This window comes from Gigantopelta aegis, chromosome 4 (assembly GCF_016097555.1).
Source record: "Gigantopelta aegis isolate Gae_Host chromosome 4, Gae_host_genome, whole genome shotgun sequence".
In the NCBI taxonomy this organism is placed as follows: Eukaryota; Metazoa; Mollusca; class Gastropoda; order Neomphalida; family Peltospiridae; genus Gigantopelta; species Gigantopelta aegis.
Genome location: NC_054702.1, coordinates 38,137,877 through 38,161,428, shown reverse-complemented (window position 1 = coordinate 38,161,428; position 23,552 = coordinate 38,137,877). Strand labels below are relative to the sequence as shown.

At 36.6% G+C, this 23,552-nt stretch overlaps 1 protein-coding gene across 1 annotated transcript in view; it reads right to left on the bottom strand.

The window, feature by feature from the left end:
• The window catches only part of LOC121370507 (transmembrane protein 135-like), a 205,596-nt gene that overhangs the window by 142,995 nt on the left and 39,049 nt on the right, over nucleotides 1–23,552 (bottom strand). The window contains exon 6 of the mRNA XM_041495790.1: nucleotides 23,421–23,486. Coding sequence (XP_041351724.1) covers nucleotides 23,421–23,465 — 45 coding nt within the window. The 5' untranslated portion in view covers nucleotides 23,466–23,486. The remainder of the gene's footprint in view (nucleotides 1–23,420; nucleotides 23,487–23,552) is intronic.

Below are 23,552 nucleotides of genomic sequence, written 5' to 3'. Positions count from 1 at the left end.
GCTATTTCTTGTACCAGCCAGTGCACCACAACTGGCATATCAAAGGCCGTGGTATGTACTACCCTGTCTGTGGGGTGGTGCATATAAAACATCCCTTGCTGTTAATCGAAAAGAGTGGTGACAGCGGGTTTCCTCTCTCAATATCTGTGTGGTCCTTAACCATATGTCTGACGCCATGTAACCATAAATAAAATGTGTTGAGTGTGTCGTTAAATAAAACATGTCTTCCTTCCTAACCATGCAAGGTGCCACAGAGCTAGGCCAGCATTTTTCTCCACAGAATTTGTTTATGAACTTCACACATATATCAGACTTGAATCCACAATGAGAAACATCCCGCAAAACCACAAATCACGAATATCAGTCTGCAAATTATTACCCCCCTTAATATCGCTTGCCGTTTGTGGTAAACAAGCCGAATTTTGACAGCCCATCACCAGAGTTGCTTACATGTGTGTCTCATTTGTCTAAATGTGTCTTCTGTGTACACAAGTGACTTGAAGGAGTCGGAACCATGGCTAGTACTTCCGACTCACACTGCTCATATTCTGTCTTGTTTTCTTGCAAAGTGCACATTTGGTTCAAGTTAATTTAGCAGGTCAATAACTGCTTCTGTTTTATAAAAAAAACATTTTTTAAAACTTGAGCATTAAGTGATGTTCCTATATATCCAATTCAAGGGTTTTTTAAAATGCTGTTCTGGGCAGGCAACTTATACCTGATCGCAGCCTCCACTAAAAAAAAAATTGGGGGGGGGGGGGGGGTGTATTTATTTATTTGTTTGTTGGGTTGGGGGGGATTTCTTCTTGTTGGGGGTTGGGGTTTATTCTTTCATTTTTTTTCCACTCTTTTTTTTCTATTTTTGTGGGGGAGGGTAGGGGAGGGTTGGTCAATAATTCTAATTTGGCTTGACATAAAATAAAAAGTGTTTTGTGTGTAATTTAAAAAAATACTGATCAAAATATCTTTTATTATAATCAGCAGTATATGTATCAGCAGAGAAGAAGGAAGAAAATGTTTTATTTAACGATAACTGCGTGTGTGTGTGTGTGTGTGTGTGTGTGTGTGTGCATGCACGTGTGTGTATTATATATCTATAAATATCACAACTAAACTAAAGACAAAAAAAATTCATTATAATTTCAGTCTCCTTTTTAAATTTCTTTTCTAGAAGCAATAATTCCTTGTTATCACAAACAATAACAGTTACACAGTGAAATCCCATGAGAAATAAAACCTGCCAAAAATTGATTTCTTTTTTTTCTTCTTTTTTTTTGACAGATATGTTCCCCCACAGTGTCAGTGAATAATTGCTTTTCCAACAGAGACTTTGCATGAGTCATAAGGAAAAACATTAAGCAAAAATGACCGTCTGTCAATTAAAGACATACAACATAAAAACCATTTCAGCAGGATATTACATGTTACGCAACTTAACTACATTTATATGAGGGAATATTTAATTCAGAGTACGCACCACATGGGCTTTAAAAATGTGTCAAGTTTAACTCAAAACTTTTAAATGCTAGTACTGCATGTCTACTGTAGGCACATTACAGATCTTTTTCTTTCTTTTTTTCAGAGATTTTCAATAGCAATAAAATAAATGTCAAGTGGATCCTTTTTGGTGGTGGTTTTGTTTTGTTTTGTTTTATTTGTTAATTTCCCATGAGGATCACTGAATGCACTCGTTACAGCCCCATGGGTAAATGCCTACACTGTAATACAAGCGAGTCATAAAAGAAAATATTGCCCTCTCTTTTTCTGTCAGGCATATATTTTTTTTTAGAGTTAAAGCTGCCAAGGTAGCCACATGTCTTGAGAGAGCACCTTATTATTCTCCTAAGTCATCTTAAAGGCATACTGTCACAGATTTAAGGACCTTATTTCTCTAAAAATGGATAATAAATAGAAATTACATTAATTGTTGGAAACCAAATCTAGCTATTACATCACCTTAACTAAACCATGATGGAGTGAAATCCATGTCAACCCTCTCTGCAGTTTTAGTTTTTGAATTATGGACCATTGCCATAATTCAATTATTTTTTCAAAATATCATTAATAAATGGAATATGTTGGTTATAAAGATGGTTGAATAAAGTACATTTAGGGACAAATCAAATTATTCTTGCTCAGGCAATACTTTGTTAGACTATTAAATAGGTCAGTGGTCTGTGACAATATGCCTTTAAAGTTTGTTTTGGTTAACAACACCACTAGAGCCATACCCAAATGTTTTGGCAGATCTAATTTTTTAAAGTTAACCTTTTGACAAAATTAATTACTTTTATCATTACTATATGATTTTCTTAACCCTAACCATAAACCTAACCCATTTTCTTTCTGGTGGAGGCCTATTGCATTCAGCACACACATTGTAAATATTCAATTGCATAGCGCCATACCCAAATTTTCTTTCTGGCAGAAACCCTGGTAGCAAGGGATCTTATATATATACACCATCCCACATACAGGACAGCACATACTGCAGCCTTTGATATACCAGCCAAATCATCAAGAATAGTAACCTATATAAATGTACCCATCACATTCGTTTAATAAAGAGCAATATTAACCAGGCTGGTGAGAGTGTTCCAATGTTTTTAATGTCATTAAGTAGAGCGCTCACATACATGTAGCTTATTGTGGATGGGGGTAGGGAAGGGACATAGCCCAGTGGTAAAGCACTCGCCTATTGCACAGTCTATCTAGGACAGATCCCCTTCAATGAGTCCATTGGAAACTATTTCTCATAGGGGACAGGGGGGCATGTGCCCCCCACATTTTAGCAGCATTGATGGATTTTAAATATTTATACATGTATTTATATATATATATATATATATATATATATATATATATGTGTGTGTGTGTGTGTGTGTGTGTGTGTATGCCCCCCCCCCCCCCCCCCCTTTTGGCACCTTCCTACGCCCGTGACAACTGGTATAACAAAGGCTGCACCGTATGTACTATCTTGTTTGCTGGATGCTGCATATAAATGATATATATATATATGTATGTGTGTGCTTCCCCCCACACGTTTTGGCACCTTCCTATGCCCGTGACAACTGGTGTAACAAAGGCTGCATGGTATGTATTATCCTGTCTGCAAGATGCTGCATCTAAATGATCCCTTGCTGCTAATCAGAAAGAGTGCATGGTGGCAGCGGGTTTCCTCTCTGATTATCTGTGTAGTCCTTAACCACATGTCCCACGACATATGAAGTCTACAAATTAAAATGTGTTGAATGCATCATTATATAAAACATTTCTTCCTTCCTTCGTTCCTTACAAAGCTTATTTTTACAATTATTATCACCAATCAGTAAACAAAAGATACCCTATTAACATAGGGATGACACACTGTTTATCTACAACCTAAACCAACAAAAAAAAGAGCAATACTGACCCCTTATTGGGTAGTGAGGTATCTGATTCCACCATCAACATTAAAAGACAAGCCAAATAAACATAAATATGAAAATATACAACCAATAAACATGACCCCCTGCTGATTGGAAAAAGAAGAGGCATTCTGTAGATAAGTCTCTGGAAAGAGACTGATTATAAAAACATTTAGCATGTCTACGCCAGGATTACACTGTCGCCAGTGACCACATTTATCTGTGAGCTGCAGCAATAAGTCAAAATTATAAATATGTCTTGTGATAGGAAAGTACGACAGATTAATCTGTGAGAAGATGGAGCACTCTCCTTGGTTTACATAGGTATGTATACAGACCAGATTGGCAGTTTCTAACAAACACCAGGGCACAGTCATAATTTCATGCAAACCTTTGTTCTATTCCCTATGTTGGTAACACAACTTTAAATTTTAAAACATGAACTGCTAGTCGGTTATGTGGTGAACGTTACATATTCTGACAAACACACGGCTCACCCTGTGCATTGCCAAATTAGCCAACTGCTAATTTTTATACCAAATGACTACCAAATTTAGACTTTGCCTAATAAAATATTCCTCAAATTAACCACATTTTAATATTTTCAAGGAAATACTTAACATTTCTCAAAACTGGCTAAACCAAAATATTTTCCACTGTAACCCCTGAGGGCACAGCCATAATTTCACCCAAACCTTCCTTCTTTCCCCCCCCCCCCCACACTCCCTACCCCCACCCCCGTCGGTTACAAAACATGAACTGCCAGTTGGTTAAGCGGCCCTCACATATCAGCGGGCGTCCACATAATGTTTCTAATTGCAAGAGTCGCTGAGGGATTTAGAGCCCGTGGATGAATCTGGCGAATTTCATGTCTGCAACGTGTGCCCTCACATATTAGACGGTGCCCGGACGGTGCCCTTTGAACATTGGATCATAATGAAGACAGTGCGGACACCGATAGATAATCAGGCGGGCACCGGCTGATCAAAGAACAGATCAGTAGGCATCCTGGCGGAGCCCAGCCGGTCGACTGGCAATTGATGTTGGGCTCCCGCACCTCGAGTATATATAGATGCATTGTATAAAGTTGTACATTATTTCTGGGGGCCATTTAGAAGCGACTGGGGGGGAGGGGGGGGGGGGGTCGGGACAAGAGGGGCACCTGGCCGATGTTGTACAAATTGCCCGGGATCCGTGAGGGGGCCGTGGGGCTATAGTAGGGTGGCCATGATGGGCCCGTGAAAATCCAACGGTGCCCAGCAGATTTTTTTCCAATAATTTTCGTCAAAATCTTCAGGCAGCCGCCAGATCACAGGTCAGTTTCTATGGTATGTACCACACGTTATTTAGTTCTAAGACGATTGTTTTCTAAGTTGCACACAAATATAATGGGTTTTTAATGTAATCAAACTGAAATTGTTCATGGAGGCTGGGAAGGACAATAGGTTATGCAAATATAATTCACGTAACCAAGGTAAAATTCAAGTGAACCAATTTGGGTTACCTATAATTTTGAAATATTGTCCCCTAAAACCCAAAACCCAATCTAGACAGGTTTCCTCTCTAAGACTATAATAAATTATGTTAAAATTACCAAACGTTTGACATCCAATAGCTGATGAATAATAAATCAATGTGCTCTAGTGGTGTTACCGGCCTCAGTGGCGTTGTGGTTAGGCCATCGGTCTACAGGCTGGTAGGTACTGGGTTCGGATCCTAGTCGAGGCATGGGATTTTTAATCCAGATACCGACTCCAAACCCTGAGTGAGTGCTCCGCAAGGCTCAATGGGTAGGTGTAAACCACTTGCACCGACCAGTGATCCATAACTGGTTCAACAAAGGTCATGGTTTGGGCTATCCTGCCTGTGGGAAGCGCAAGCAAAAGATCCCTTGCTGCTAATCGGAAAGAGTAGCCCATGTAGTGGTGACAGCGGGTTTCCTCTCAAAATCTGTGTGGTCCTTAACCATATGTCTGACGCCATATAACCGTAAATAAAATGTGTAAAACATTTCTTTCTTTCTAGTGGTGTTATTAAACAAAACAAACTCTTGATATACCAGTCATGGTGCACTTGCTGGAATGAGAAATAGTCCAATGGGCCCATCGACAGGGATCGATCCTAGACTGACCACACATCAGGCCAACACTTTACCACTGAGCTACATCCCATCCTTTGCCCATGTTAGTTTTGTCTAGAGTACGGTAATCATTAATTTACTGTTAGGCAACCTAAGACCATCTACAGAGCTGTAAATCACTCCTGTAATACTGGCGTTACAAAGAATTATGGGTAAAGAGATATGATTCTGGATCTGATTTGAGCTTTGAAGAAAAACAGAAGACGAAAAAGAAGATGAATCAGGTTCCATGTTAACTGTGAAACATAAACTTGTTCTGGATTAGATAATGTCTTAATGGAGACAAAAATATTACAGCTTATGTCACTGCCAGTAATAAACTTAGACAAGAAATCTGATCATGGGCCGTCTTTGATTATATATACAAAAAATAAATAAATAATAATAATAATAATAAATGGTGTCATGGTTAAGCCATCGGACATGAGGCTGGTAGGTACTGGGTTCGCAGCCCATTACCGGCTCCCACCCAGAGCGAGTTTTAACGACTCAATGGGTAGGTGTAAGACCACTACACCCTCTTCTCTGTCATTAACCACTAACAACTAACCCACTGTCCTGGACAGGCAGCACATATAGCTGAGATGTGTGTGTCCAGAATAGCATGCTTGAACCTTAATTGGATATACGCATGAAAATAAGTTGAAATGAATGAATTAATAAAAATAATATAAAAAATCCACTCAATTTTACTATACCAGTAACTCAAATCCCCATTCATTACCATTTTAACCAAACATGTTTTCAATTACTAATGATATATTGCACATTTTTACTAATGGTCATATATACCTGTTATTTTAAAATACAAATTATAAAAAGTTATTTTTGACCAAACATTATTAGTCTTAATATATACTGGTATGTCTTTCAATGAATTGTAGAAACAAAGCCAATTTTTAAATGAGAATAAAAAATGTTTGTAAGAAGAAACTATTGTGACTCCTTAATACTGAAATAATGAGTTGGTTGGTGCCATCATTATCTTTGCTGAAACAGTATCAAGAGCTTAAGATAGTGTCTCAATTTCGGTCTTCATGAAATCAAACAAAAGATCTTTTTTTAATTAAATTAATTTCTATCCTAACCATATAGATAAAATTTAATAGTTAAAAAAAAAAAAATTAGCATAACATGCAGTTGAAAATATATAATAACACAATGATATGAATGCTCTTAAACATGTTTTTAAATTACATGATTGCAGTATAACATGTGTAACTATACAACTAACGTTGATCAATGGCTTTTTCTAGTTAATTAGGGATAACGTTAAAGTTTATTTTGTCAGCAACACCACCAGAGCACATGGGTTAATGAATCATCGACTACTGGATGTAGTGATTTCCCTAGAAATTTGGCAAGGCATGGTAGACCAAACACGTTTGGGGCATTTTCACAATTTCCGGGGCACCTGTATTTCATTAAAAATAGACAAAAATTAATTGAAATAAACATTAATGTAATTTATGTGTTTGCTTTAATAAATGAATGGCAAAAGATATAAAAACCATATTTTATTAATTAATAATACCTTTTTTGGTATTTTATAAAAGCAATTTTAGAATTAATTACTGAAAAAGGCTTCTTTAATCTCAGGGCAGCATGGTGCTGATTAAGCCAAGATGGCACTAGACTATTGAGGCATGGTGCCACACTATGCTAAAACAAGCTAGGGAAAACACTGGGATGTCACAGAGGAAACCTGCAGTTTACATGTTTTGTTTTGTAATGCTTTGCCACAGACAGGACGGTACATACCATAACCCTTGATATACTAGTCATGGGGCGCTTATTGAAATGGGTAAATACTTATTTCATTTCAACTTATTTTGGTGCTTATATCCAATTAAGATTCAAGCACGCTGTCCTGGGCACACACCTCAGCTATCTGGGCTGTTTGTCCAGGACAGTGGGTTAGTTGTTAGTTGGTTAGTGGTTAGTGAGAGAGAAGAGGGTGTAGTGGCCTTACACCTACCCATTGAGCCCTTAAGAACTCGCTCTGGGTTGGAGCCACGGTACCGGGCTGCGAACCCTGTACCTACCAGCCTGTAGTCCGATGACTTAACCACTGTGCCACCAAGGCCAGTGTAAATATTCAATGGATCTGCCAAGGAGGTTTGATCTCACAACCCAAGCACCTCAAGCGTGCACTCTACTGATAGAGCTAAATGCTTCCACACGTAGGGATAAGGATACATTAGATCAAGGCTATCAGGGCTTCTAGATGTGTTATAAAAATTCACTAGCCATGGGATCAGTGATTTAAAAAATTCACTAGCCATGGGATCAGTGATTAAAAAAAATCCACTAGCCATGGGATCAGTGATTTAAAAAATCCACTAGCCATGGGATCAGTGATTAAAAAAATCCACTAGCCATGGGATCAGTGATTTAAAACATTCACTAGCCATGGGATCAGTGATTTAAAAAATCCACTAGCCATGGGATCAGTGATTAAAAAAATTCACTAGCCATGGGATCAGTGATTAAAAAAAATCCACTAGCCATGGGATCAGTGATTTAAAAAATCCACTAGCCATGGGATCAGTGATTTAAAAAATCCACTAGCCATGGGATCAGTGATTAAAAAAATCCACTAGCCACGGGATCAGTGATTAAAAAAATTCACTAGCCATGGGATCAGTGATTTAAAAAATCCACTAGCCATGGGATCAGTGATTTAAAAAATCCACTAGCCATGGGATCAGTGATTTAAAACATTCACTAGCCATGGGATCAGTGATTTAAAAAATTCACTAGCCATGGGATCAGTGATTTAAAAAATCCACTAGCCATGGGATCAGTGATTAAAAAAATCCACTAGCCATGATTAGTAACTCACCAGCCCTACTTTAAGTAAATACAATTTTACTAATAGGAATAATTTGATTTCTTGCACACATGCGTTATGGTGAGAACACCACACAATATTTACGATTACACATACTTGTTAACACATATACGTTAATATATACGACTGGCTGCTCCTAGGTAATGACCAGGTCACCAATGCCTTACATCCAAAAAACCAGCGCGATGGAAATCGATTAGACTGTGACATATAGTTAACCTGACAATCACGTGTTTGTGACGTGTAAGTCAGCTACAAGTGCAACGGCTGTAAATAACTTTTAGTTGAAAAAGTGGTTAACCTGACATTCACGTGTCTGTGATGCGTAAGTAAGTCAGCTACATGTGCAACAGCTGTAAATAACTTTTTAGTCAAAAAAGATTTTAAAATTAGGTTAAAACCTGGTTTTTGAGAATATGTAAGAAATAGAATAATACATCCGTGTCCATTAGATAGCATTTATCTCATAACTCATTGTTTAAAAATGTATCAAATTCGCTTTTGCTCATTACATACATTTTAAAACAACTTGTTGTGAGATAAATGATATCATGTATTATTCTCTATATATCACCTTAAGAAGGAGATAAGAGGTTAAAAACCCTTAGATTTGAGGGCAGGAAGGGGCAGGACATCAACATTTACAAAACAGACTTAATTGCAGCAGACCGGCCTCGGTGGCGTCGTGGCAGGCCATTGGTCTACAGGCTGGTAGGTACTGGGTTCGGATCCCAGTCGAGGCATGGGATTTTTAATCCAGATACCGACTCCAAACCCTGAGTGAGTGCTCCGCAAGGCTCAATGGGTAGGTGTAAACCACTTGCACCGACCAGTGATCCATAACTGGTTCAACAAAGGCTATGGTTTGTGCTATCCTGTCTGTGGGAAGCGCAAATAAAAGATCCCTTGCTGCCTGTCGTAAAAAGAGTAGCCTATGTGGCGACAGCGGGTTTCCTCTAAAACACAGTGTCAGAATGACCATATGTTTGACGTCCAATAGCCGATGATAAGATAAAAAATCAATGTGCTCCAGTGGCGTCGTTAAATAACACAAAACTTTTAACTTTAATTGCAGCAGTTGACCCAAGAAAAATTCAATAGCCATCAGGCATGGCAATGGTAGTTATTTACTAGCCCAACATTGAATATCACTAGCCATGGAAGTGGGGCTACCATAATCTAGAAGCCCTGGCTATACATGTTTACTTATATGTACACGTAAGTTCAATTCAATCAGGTGCTTTCTAAAACACCACAAAAATCTTTCTACTGAATATTTTACTAATGACCATATATTGTATGCAATCTGGAGTGCCTTTACAGTGTGAGTTAAAAGTGCATGTAGTGGAAAACATAACGAGAAATAAACACTACAAACTGTGCACTCTTCTCGTCCCAGTCAGAACAAACACTCGCACTGATGGCCAGAACTGGTAGACTCCTGGTGAAAAGAAGAGTGAGGGAGGTTCCAACAGTACAAGGATCACACACACACAGTGCAGTTTGTTTGTCAAACACCGTCTTTTTGAGTTAGCCTTATAGCATCATAAACTCTGCCGTCACCTTTGCTTCCCCACCTGATGAAGAATCTAGCACACAATCAATTACCTGAACCTATAGGCAGATGCAGGTGCAAATCAGTGTGTTCAATCTATGCTAAAAGACAGACTTTGTTGAGTGAATAGATTTTTAAAGACCAATTTAATCAGACGATAAAAATGTATATATACAAATGCTGTAAAGGTAAATGAAGTAATTTTCACAGATAAAGAAAAAATCAAAGTTTGTTTTGTTTAACAATATCACTAGAGTACACTGATTTTTTTTTTTAATCATCGGCTATTGGGTGTCAAACATTTGGTAATTTTTACATTTAGTTTTAAAGAGAAAACCCACTACATTTTTCCATTAGTAGCAAGGGATCTTTTATATACACCATCCCACAGACAAGATAAAACATACCACTGTTATAGATCGATAAATTCACACAAAAAAATTTAAACAATTTTTATAATTACAAACACATAAATCAGTTTCTAATGTCTTTTCAATGACCCGTTTTATGAAATGACATCCCATTTGACGTAATGACATCATTTTCTGAGGTTTATTGAAGGATAATATTCAGGATTTTTAAGGATGTCATCCAATCATGAATAGATTAAATTGTATAAAGGCGGAAAGTTTGTAATTATTAATATTTAGCATGTTCTGTTTGTTTTTATAATGATTCGGAAAAAAAAAGAAAAAAGTTTTTAAAATGATTCAAACACTGTTCTTTGTCCAGGCCAATTATAACCCAGCTAACACACTTACAATAGCTCAAAGACAAATTGAGAGCTGGCATTGTACTATACTTTTTTATCATGTTTTCGTAGCCAGTGGCGTGTCAACAGAAGCAATCTTATGATTGGGGGATGGAACAAAAGCAACTGCCACTTATTACTGTGACACTTAAAGCAAATACAAACAGTGTCTGATCAACACATATTTGCTTTTGTTTTTCTCCGCAAGTGTTATTGAACAAAATATAATACCAGAAAGAACCGAGACTCACACAGCAAGACAACTGATGCCTTGTTAGCCCCAAAGCTACCAAAATATCCATCAGCCATCTTAACCAACTGTCAAATTAGAAGAACTACGTGAATGTAGGACTGATTGTCTAATAGGCACTTACAACCATATTCTCTTTGAAGTCCGCTCAAGCCTGCCAAAAAAGCCAGGTATTACACTGAAATCAGATTGTCACAATATTTGTACGTATCGACTGCAAGCCGAGGTCTTTCATGGGTTATTGGTTTTATCGACTGGTAGAGTCTGGCACTCGGCACAGGATCTTTGGTTTCTTTTGACAAGTTTTAAAAAAATATAGTAATCTCTTTGATGTTTTAATAATTGTGAAACATCGGGCAAAAGAGGAAAGTTTCACTGAATAATATTATTTGCTTTTGATTCTTCCTTCTTTCTAAAAAAAAAATCTTAATCAATATTTGATCATATATATAGTCGACAAAGCATACATATAATGGTAACAAAAAAATTAAACATTTATTTTGATTCACCATGATCAATTATTTGTAATTCATTAAACTGTTCAAAATATTCTCGCAAGTAGCATTTTATTCAATAAATGATTATATTTAGCTATATTTGTATCTTTGACATCCGTTTATATGCACTCGAATATTGTGTCTTCAAAGGAATTAAATTGTAAAGGTACTACAGTTTACCTATTTGACAACATTTTATGTAAGTATTTTCATATCAGATCCTTTTTTAATTAACTGAAATTTTAAAAAAGAAATTAGAACCCAATTTACCCATCATGTTGATAGGCAAATATTATTGTACAAGCATGTGTGTATTGTGTTTTAGCCGATTTCCACAAACCTTTTTCTCTTGCATTTTATTTTTTTATCATTAACAAAATGAAAATAATAATTTAAATAAAAACAAATAAATAAATTGGGGATTAAAGAAAATTATTTTATAGTCCCCAAAGTAAATACATATATGTTTTGATGTTTCATATCAAATTTAATTAAGCTGCAAATACAGGAAATATGTAATTAAGTGGCAAAAAAGCTGTAATACAAATATATTAATATATTTTACATTGCCTACAATTAATAATAAGTGTTAAAGAATTTGTTTTTAAACCCTGCAGTAATTGCACTAGCCACAAATGCATGTAGGAAATTCAGATGATCCTACATGACTTAACTAAACATTTAGTCAATCTCTCCCTCCTTCTCTCACTCTCTTTCTCACTTCTCTCCCCCTTCTCTATCTTTCTGTCTCTCTCTCTCTGTGTCAGTCTCTCTGTCTGTCTGTCTCTCTGCCAGTCTCTGTCTGTCTATCTGTCTGTTTACCTCTGTCTCTTCTCTCTCTCTTTACACACACCTCTCTCTCTCTCTCTCTCTCTCTCTCTCTCTCTCTCCCTCTCTCTCTCTCTCTCTCTCCCCCCCTCCTTCTCTCACTCTTCTCACACACATATTGCTGACAGCAAGAACATCCTGATAGAATCTACATCGATAGAACTGTCGAAATTGACCAATCTGTCATGATACTTTATTTCACGGTCTCTGCCAATAATTGGACAGAAACAAAATGAACATTTAAATCTTGCGTGATAACAAAAGCCGTCAGTCAAAACTGGCAGCCGTCCTACCGTGCCATTTCCCCCTTTCCTCGAGTTAATTTATTTGAAACGAGCAAAGCTAGCGTGAAAGGTCTGTCTCTATATTAGAAAGCAATGTTGAGGCCCCAATGAGAACAATCTCTATCAGCCGACTGACATTTCGTCAATACAGTCTCCATCAATTTCCACTGATAATTGCATGATCCAATGAACCTTGTGTTATCTACATGGCAACTTGCAGTTTTTGGTTAACATCTTGTGATTAATGTTATTGAAACGAATGAGAAAAGTCAGCTGAGAAATGCCGTCCAATCATGAAAACTGACAAGAGGCGAAAATCTTAATTAAACCAGCTTTGTTTAAGACGTAAAATATTACGTTGCTACTTTAATCTGCAATTACAAAAATATAAAAAGAATATCAAGCTAAGTGTACACGGCTATCATTATCAATTTCTTTCTGACAAAACTGGCTGTGAATAAAATTAACTGTCCCATACTGCGATTGTAAATAACACAAATCAAAAAAGAACAATGCTAAAGTTAATCTTGAAGTCCTCATTGGCTTTGCACTTTAAAAATGGAATAGATTAACTTCATTTAGGTCATATGGGAAATATTGCAATTTGACCAAGATTAATTTTCAGTAGTATCGCACTCAACTGATGCACAGTCGGTCTGGGATTGATCCCCGTTGGTGGCCCATTGGGCTATTTCTTGTTCCAGCCTGTGCACCATGACTGGTATATCTAAGACCATGGTATGCGCTATCATGGTATGGTGTATATAAAAGATACCTTGCTAGAAATGAAAAAATATAGTGGGTTTCCTCTCTAAGACTACATGTCAAAATTATTTGACATCAAGTAGCCAATGATTAATAAAACAATGTGCTCTAGTGGTGTCGTTAAACAAAACAAAAGTTTAACTTTTAACTTTAAGATTAATTTTTAGTTACCGGTACAGTGAAATTTGAAACCAGTAACATACCGTATACATGTATGTGGCATTTTGGGGTGTTTCATGTTAATGGGATATAGTCTCCAAAGTTTCATAATGACCCAAAAATATTCATTAAAGGGACACACCCTAGTTACGGCTTGTTGTTAACCATTACGGTGTTGTTTTTCGCTATTAAACCCATTTTTTCACAAATAAAATTGCACTTTACTTACCGTTTATTATTTAGAATATACATTTCCATTCACTTGAAGTGTTTTTTGGTAATCCTGGTAATCCTGGTTTTTGTAATACCACAAAATGCATTTTTCGTATTTCATAAAATGGCACGGGCCTCTGAGAAAAAACCGATGAGCAGACAAGGTCTAATCTATTTTTAGAGGGGATATTTCCATCTCAATGTCACAGACGTTGGTATACCACGTGACTGTTATCATTTTGGTTCGGTTTGTTTTCTCGTGCACGGTTCGCGCAATCAACATCCGATTTGTTGTTGTTCATTTGTGAGATTTTTCTTCACAATTCGTGAACATTTTCAGTAACAATAAAGTTCAGACAAGTAAGTGTCTCAATACAAAACGTTACAAACCCTTAAAACCAATCATTTTGCTAAGTCTTACGATATCTGGACAGGGGATACAACCAGGACAGAACAGTTGGAACATGTCCAGGAGAGGTGAAAGGAACGCACCCCAAGTCTGTGAAATTTGTCGTGACGAAGGCATTGTTGTGCTTCGAGCGACATCTACCGGTGACATCAGAATACTAACTTTCAAAATTATTTCAAGCAATTGGGACATGGGGATTTCCATGGTATTTATCGATATAAAACCTGCTTTTTCACTCCATTTGATAAAAACGTGATCTAAGTGTGTTACAGGTTTGTAGATTAACCAAATTATAATTTATTTTCGCTGGATGGAACTAGGGTGTGCGGCTTTAATTTGGAAAAAGCATGACGCCTTAGTTTCAGTTTGAATTGTATCTCTACATTGATAAGTAAAAGAAAGATAAAAAGAAAGAAAGACAATATGCACTCAACGCATTTTTGTTTACGGTTATATGGCGTCCAATGTATGCTAAAAGACCAGAGAAATAATAAGCAACAAAATCCATTGCTGGTGACAGAATAGATGCATACAGAATGGCTTCTATAGTTCTAAAAGCCAACCTCAGTTCACTGGCAAAGGAAATTATGCTTCCCGTTTCTTCTAAAATTGGCATAGATACTGACAGAAGATTTATTAAAGCATGATGAGATCACCAAAAGCCAAACTTTTCCATCAGACATCATATTCTGAGTTAAAACTCTCATTAGAGAATGAGATTTTCTTATCAGTATCAGTATCGTTCGTTATCTCATCATATTGGAATGAGACTGAGGATTAGGTTTCTCGTGATGGCTGTTACAGGTAGAGAGATAATGAGAGCATTCGACAGGCACACACGCTTCGCTTCCCAATTTACCTGCATCATGCAATCTTGCCAGTAACATCATAACTTATGGATCTTATTATGCGTTATCAGATTTGTAATCACGGTAAAAATCAACCTTAATGAAGGGACAAAATGTCACAGAAACTAGAAATAAAATCAATTCTCAGAGTTCTAAATTATGAAAATCAACAGAATCAAATTTAAAATATGGGTGTTGGGGGAGGTTCATGGGCGGGGTTTTTGGTTTGCAGGGGGTGGGGTTTCTTTGTAGTAAAAAACATGCATACTTCTGAGCATAATTACATGTAGAGTGTATACACAGAAATATAGTGAAAAATATTTTGTCCCAATCTTTAAAGGGACATTCCGGAGTTTGTTGTATTGTAAGATGTTTCCGACTAATAAAATATTTCTACAATTAAACTTACATATTAAATATATTTTCTTGTTTAGAATATCAGTGTTTGTATATTCAATATGTTTCTGGTCGTCATAATATTTGTAAGAAGCCCAAACTGGATTCTGTCTTCAAATAATTTCGTATGTACGAAAAAATCATTTTTTAGCAAATAAAATTAACTTTAACCTAGTAAAAATATTAGAACGATTAGAAACACGTTTAATATACAGCCACTAATATTTTATGCAGAAAAATATATTTGATATGTAATTACAATCATTAAAAACGCTCTGTTAGTCGATAACATATTAAAAGTTGCAGCAAACTCGGGAATGTCCCTTTAATGATCTCTGAAAAAAAAATTCAAAGGCAAGTTATTGCAGTCTATAAAAACTCATGAGTGGGACATAGTCCAGTGGTAAAGCACTCACCTCATGCGTGGTCAGTCTAGGATTGATCACTGTCGGTGGGCCCATTGGGTTCTTTCTCATTCCAGCCAGTGCTCCACGACTGGTTTAACAAAGGCTGTGGTATGTATTATTCTGTCTCTTGGACGACGCATATAAAATATCCCTTGCTGCTAAATGAAAAGAGTAGCCCATTGAGTGGCAACAGCAGGTTTCCTCTCTAATTATCTCGTTGGTTGTTAATGATATGTCCAACACCACTTAACTGTAGATAAAATGTGCCGAGTGCATTGTTGAATTAAACATAAATTCTTTCTTTTGTCTTTTCCACAAAAACTGAGACCTGGACCTTAACAAAAGGAGAGATTTCAGGGTTTCTAGAATTTTTATAAAATCCACTAGCCATGGGATCATTCATTTTTAAAATTTACTAACCACGATTAAAACTCCACTAGCCCCACTTTACTTTAAAGTAAATACAATGTTACTAATAGTACTAATCAGATATGTCACCTAAAGGAGGAGATAGAGCTTAAAAAACACTAAGATTGGGGAGGCAGAAGTGGGGCCAGGATATTCATATTTACAAAATAGACGTAAATGCAGCATTTGACAACTTTTTTCACTAGCCGTCGGGCATGGTAATAGTAGTTATTTACTAGCCCAACACCGAATATCACTAGCCACGGGAGTGGGGCTACCATAATCTAGAAGCCCTGGATTGATACTGAAGTTAACATTGCAGTTATTATTGCCACATATTGAAGTAACCACTTACTGTTATTTAAAAAAAAAAAAAAAACTACACAACCTAAACTTACCAATAAACAAGACTCAAAATGGCCTTTTATCTTGTTGATTTATGAAGTAATTCTCGAGTATTCATGCAAATCAAAACTCATTCATATAAATCAGCCCAACATTTCACACACATCAATTTTCTGATCTGCATCAAAATTCTGTTTTTGTAATAACTGATCCACTTTTTTTTCCTTTTATTACAATTCAATAGAAGAATTTTTATCCACATTTCTCTCCTAGAGATGACAGAAAATAACATAGTCTTAACAAATCATGAATAACCAGTTGGGATCAGAAATAATCAACAATAACAAAATTCAGTAAAACTTCATAGCTAATCATCTATTTATATAACAATATTAACATGACTACAATACAGGTTAATTATTCAGTATAGTCTTTACAATTCCTCATTTTTCTTCATCTAGGATTTCTTCATCTAAGATTTCTTCATCTAAGATTTCATTCTTCTGCCCACAAAAGAAAACTGAAACTGCAATTTGATTTCAGACATAAAATAACTAAAGAAAGATGTTTTTGCCTTTCTTCTTTACTTGTATTTTCCTTTCCTTTTTTCCTAGATTTAGAATCAATGTTTACGACTTGAGTAGGACTGTAAATCAGTAGCACCATTGTTCGACTGGCCAGTTTCATTTTGTACCATAAAATGAAATGATCCATAAAATTAAACAAATACAAGGGACCCCAGAACTGCAATCCATTAAGGCAGTAATTACCACAAACATAACTAATTAGCAATAAAGAAAACATAACAGAATGCCGGCTGGGTCTTTTTCAAATAAACTTTCACCCGATCAGGTGCCCAACAAAAACCTATTATAGTTAATGGCATTTTTAGTATCATTTACTAGCAATTAACCTGTAGTCCCACTGTACAATATACATTTCAAAAGAGATCTATTCTGATAACAGAGGATTAATCAAAAACTTTTTTTTCTTTTTTCTTTTTTTGTTTTAACCATGTATCGTAGGCATAGTGGCTGTAATTCTTGCCCATCAAATGTAACTTCCAATGATTATTTGAGGTAGAAGTTACATAGGAACGTGAGGTAATAAAGCAAAGCAAAATAATTATAGAAGTGAATTATACACAGAAGAGTTTTTGTTGTTTTGTTGTGGGTTTAGTTTGAGGGGTGGGAGATGGTAGTGGGGAAGTCTCCATTTAAAAAAAAAAAAATTAAGATATAGTTAAAAATAACTGTTATGATGGGTTTTTTTATTAAGATATAGTTAAAAATAACTAATGAAATGGTATATAATTATAAATAACCTTATACAGGGCTCACCCAGTCCGTCCATTGCCAATTAGCCAATTGCTAATTTTCATACACAGTGGCTATAAAATTTAGTCTTTAAAGAAATAAAAGTTTCTTTAAATTAGCCAGTTTTAAAAAAATTTCAAGGAAATACTCTATAATATTATATTGAAAAAACTGGCTAAAAGTTTTAATCTTTTAAACACACTCCACCTCATGTGTTACGACAAAGTGGCCTTACACTTCACCTCTTAGCAATGCCTTCACTCTGGCTTTGGCGTCTGTACTGGGACACGAACCCAGTACCTCCTAGCTTTAAACATGAGAGCTTATATAACCACTGCCCCATCAAGGCTAGTATGTGAGAAAAGTGAAAACATTAATCTTTTAAACACACCCCACCTCACGTATCATGACAAAAATGGCCTTACACTTTATTCACCTCTTAGCAGTGCCTCCACAACTGGTATAACAAAAGCCATGGTATGTACTATCCTGTCTGTGGGATGATGCATATAAAAGATCCCTTGCTGCTAACCCATGAAGTGGCGACAGTGACTTAATATCTGTGTGGTCCTTAACCATATGTCTGACGCTATATAACTGTAAATAAAACGTGTTGGGCGTGTCGTTAAATAAAACATTTCTTTCCTTCCTTCATTTACTATGGGCCAAGTCGGTACTGTGACACGAACCCAGTACCTCCTAGCCTTTAACGGTATTTGAGAAAGTGAAAACATTAATCTTTGAAACACTCCGCCTCGTGTGTCATGACAAAGTCCTATCAAGGGTCTATAAGACCAATCGGTTCCTTTGGGTGTGGTACAAACCAGATAATGGTTAATGGATTCCCTTTGTAATTAAATAAACCTGATTACTGGCTAATAGATCAGGGCTCCCATTGTTGAGGAGAACAACTCTGGCTGCCACATCAAGGCTGGGGTTAAAACACTGCCAGTCCTGGAATCAATCACCAGATAATAGAGACAGTTTGTTTTTACTGAGATTAAAACACAAGAAAATGACTGTTCATCAGGCAAACTGTGCCATAATGAGTATCCTAAAACAAACCAAACTATTCGGTTGTTTGACATGATGTTGGTTTCAGAAAATCAGGTGGATTAAAACCTGGCCAACAATGTTCAATAATTGCAGATAGCCAGGTATAACTATATATATAGGTATAGATAAAACCAAAAAATAAGCAACTTCTATTTTCTATAAAATATATATGGACATTAGGATAACACCAAACACCTTCTTTATACAGACACTGATATTCTAAACAAGAAAATATCTCTGTAATGTAATCTTAGTTATCAAAAAGACTCTGTGGTAAACCTGTCACAATGGCAGTAAACTCACAATGGTCCCTTTAAGTTTGAAACATACATACAGACACAGACACAGACACACACACAGACACAGACACACACACACACACACACACACACACACACACACACACACACACACACACATACATACATTCCCTGCGCCAGTGCGTTAATATCTATGTATATAACAGTCAACCTCAACATACATATAATATATAGATATTCATACATCAATACATACTAGCCAGTGCCAGGTCTGCCCACTGTTTCATGCACGTAAGCGGGATCGACCGCATAGATTGTAGGCCCCATGCATGTGGTTGAGTTAAAGAACATCCTTTAAATATGGATGCTTCGATAGCTCAGAGCGCATCGTGGTGAGTCTTGCAATTTGCGGGTGATTCGGTGCCACAGGTTCGAGTCCCAGCAATGGCATGGGACAATTTGTGAGGCCAGAAAGGATTTAATTATCCCCTGCGCCAGTGCGTTAATATCTCTGTATTTAACAGTCAACCTCGACATACATACAATATATAGATATTCATGCATCAATACATACATACATACATACATACATACATACATGCATGCATGCATGCATACATGCATACATACATGCATGCATGCATGCATGCATGTATGTATGTATGTATGTATGTATGTATGTATGTATTGATGTATGAATATCTATATATTGTATGCATGCATACATACATGCATACATGCATACATACATGCATACATACATACATACATACATACATACATACATACATACATACATACATACATACATACATATATATGCAGACATTTACTGTAAACAACATTTTTATTAAATCAAACTGTTATGCCACATGTCAGTGGTCAGCGATAAAGCAGAAACATGTCTTATCTCTCTCCAAGACAGAAAGCCCCGAGTCAGCCACGTTTTTACTGCCATGTGAAGTGGACCACGCCCATATGAGGAAACAGGTCACAAAACAATTTTCCGCCTCCATCATTAGAACAGTCTTGGGAGTTTATGTCTAGTTAAATTTATCTGAAATCTATCGTCAGAAGTGAAAGATTTCGCATGATTGCACGCAGTCCCTCCCCGCGCACCATTTAATAAATCACGGCAATCGGCGATAAATAACGGGGAAAAAAGAGCCCGCATATCTTACCAATTTTCTGGACACTGCGTAAATCTAAGCACGACTTGTCAAAAATGAGGGAAGTGAGACAATTTACTGTGTCCTCTTGATTTAAGGGAAGAACATTCTTCGAGAAAATTGAGAAGGTAAAAAAAAAAAAAAAAAAAATGTTCTTTCCGAAAAATTGAGACATTAAGCTGGGAAGGAGTCACAAAGTCTGAAGATATTTCAGTCTTTTTTCCGCCTCCAGTGCACAAATTTCCAAATGTGTTAAGTGGTAACTGTCAAAATTATGTAGTGCTTTAACAGAGAAATGTATGATACTGGGTAATGGTCCCACTGTTCAGTGTTAAATTACAAGCTGAAAGCAACACAGAATCACAAATGGTACATAAGTTTTACTTATTGACAAGTCTTGATATGCAATAATAATTTTTAAAAATTTACACATAATTACATTAAAAAGAAGAAAAAATCCAATTTAGTAACCTTCTAAAAACAAAAGAATCACTGAGGAAAGAAAGAAAGAAAGAAATGTTTTATTTAATGACGCACTCAACACATTTCTATTTACGGTTATATGGCATCAGACATATAGTTAAGGACCAAACAGATATTGAAAGAGGAAACCCGCTGTCACCATTTCATGAGCTACTCTTTTCGATTAGTAGCAAGGGATCTTTTATATGCACCATCCCACAGACAGGGTAGTACATACCACAGCCTTTGATATACCAGTCGTGGTGCACTGGCTGGAACGAGAAATAGCGTAATGGGGCCACCGACAGGGATCGATCTCACACCGACTGCACATTGAGCGAGCGCTGTACCAGTGGGCTACGTCCTGCCCCAATCACTGAGGAAAGGAATATTAATTTAGTTTTGACAACACCTCAGCACATGTTAAACTACGGCTAGTTGGTGTTTAATGTATGGTTATCAATACATGGTCTTTATAATGAGAGCGTAATCTCGCTGTTTAATGTATGGTTATCAACACATGGTCTAGATAATGAGAGCGTAATCTCGCTGTTTAATGTATGGTTATCAACACATGGTCTAGATAATGAGAGCGTAATCTCGCTGTTTAATGAATGGTTATCAACACATGGTCTAGATAATGAGAGCGTAATCTCGCTGTTTAATGTATGGTTATCAACACATGGTCTAGATAATGAGAGCGTAATCTCGCTGTTTAATGTATGGTTATCAACACATGGTCTAGATAATGAGAACGTAATCTCGCTGTTTAATGTATGGTTGTCAACTGTTTAATGTATGGTTATCAATACATGGTCTAGATAATGAGAGCGTAATCTCACTGTTTAATGTCTGGTTATCAATACATGGTCTAGATAATGACAGCGTAATCTCACTGTTTAATGTCTGGTTATCAATACATGGTCTAGATAATGAGAACGTAATCTCACTGTTTAATATCTGGTTGTCAATACATGGTCTAGATAATGAGAACGTAATCTCACTGTTTAATGTCTGGTTGTCAATACATGGTCTAGATAATGAGAACGTAATCTCACTGTTTAATGTCTGGTTGTCAATACATGGTCTAGATAATGAGAACGTAATCTCACTGTTTAATGTCTGGTTTTCAATACATGGTCTAGATAATGAGAACGTAATCTCACTGTTTAATGTATGGTTATCAATACATATTCTAGATAATGAGAACATTATCTCACTACCTCCACAATGAATATTTTATATCCACTTTCCACTGGACATACAGGACAGTACATGCCATGGCATTTGATATACCCGTCAGCTCCACTGGTTGGAATATGCAAAGGAACATTTTGTTCTGACTACAGTATCTCATCTCGATTCACTATGCAAATTCTAAAACATTAAGTAGTAAACATTAAGTAGTTGGTACTAATCACTTTTCAAACTGATACATGTATAAACTGTAGCTAATCAAAATTTATATATGTGGAAACTGTCACTATTGAAAATTTTCTCGCTCCAGCCAGTGCACCACAACTGGTACATCAAAGGCTGTGGTATGTGCTATCCTGTCTATGGGATGGTGCATATAAAAGATGCCTTGCTGCTAATCGAAAAGAGTAGCCCATGAAGTGGCGACAGTGGGTTTCCTCCCTCAATATCGGTGTGGTCCGTAACCATATGTCCGACACCATATAACCATAAATAAAATGTGTTGAGTGCGTTGTTAAACAAAAGCATTTCCTTCTTTTTCTTCTATTCAAAATTAAAAACAAAATGTTCCTCATGAGAAAAACTAAAATTCGTTGGGAGTGATTCTATGACTTGTCATCCTCAGATAAGCACTCTATCAATGAGATATATCCCACCCAGAATGTCACGGTAACATTATCTTTGTAAATAAACACTAATAAACAGTTTTAAATTAAGTGGATCATCTCTGGGATCACCAAGTCAACACGGTTAAAGAGCAGAGACTGCTTGCTGTCGTGTACAAGATAAACTAATTAACTATTCTGTGGGAACACACACATTGAGCAGGGAAACACTGGAAACATCAGTCATCAAGGTTTTAGCTGTACAAGAAACCAGCTCCAATAGTAGCTCATCACAACAGGCTGTCTATCCTATGACAGTGTATGGGGACCATTTCAAGACAGGATCTTCCAATCTAAACAGGAAACTCACTGTGAGGATGTTTACACCAAGTGTCATCCAGTGATCAGCCACCTACAGGGGATAGCAGGAGCCAGAAGACAAAACATGTTCTTTAATGGAACAACTACAAATTTATTAATTCCAAGTGATATCATGAAATAATTCACAAATGTGCTTTTTATTTTATTTTTTGTTTGTATTTATTAAGTTTAACAAAAACTGTGTCAAAACCCATCACCAAGATTAAGAACACCGAGCACTGTATTCAGAACTGATGACATGGTGGAAGGTGTGGAGGGGGGAGGGGGGGGGGGGGGGGGACCGGGGGGGATAAGAAGGAATCATAAGGTAATTTGTTTTTACATTCACAACTCTGTAAATAAAATTTTCGTATGGCCATACATGTACATGTATCCATGTATCCATGTACCATATTGAAAGCTCCGGTTTTCATCCAGTTGAAGCTAAACCAAGTATGCAAAACAAAATGTACACTTACCTCGCCATTGTGCAATGGCCGAATGATTCCTCTTGATGTCAGCATACGAAATGATGTCTCAAGTGCCTGAAAAAGAAATGGGTTTTTAAAAAACATTTTTACTAACAAAGAAGAGATATACGGTTTTAAACA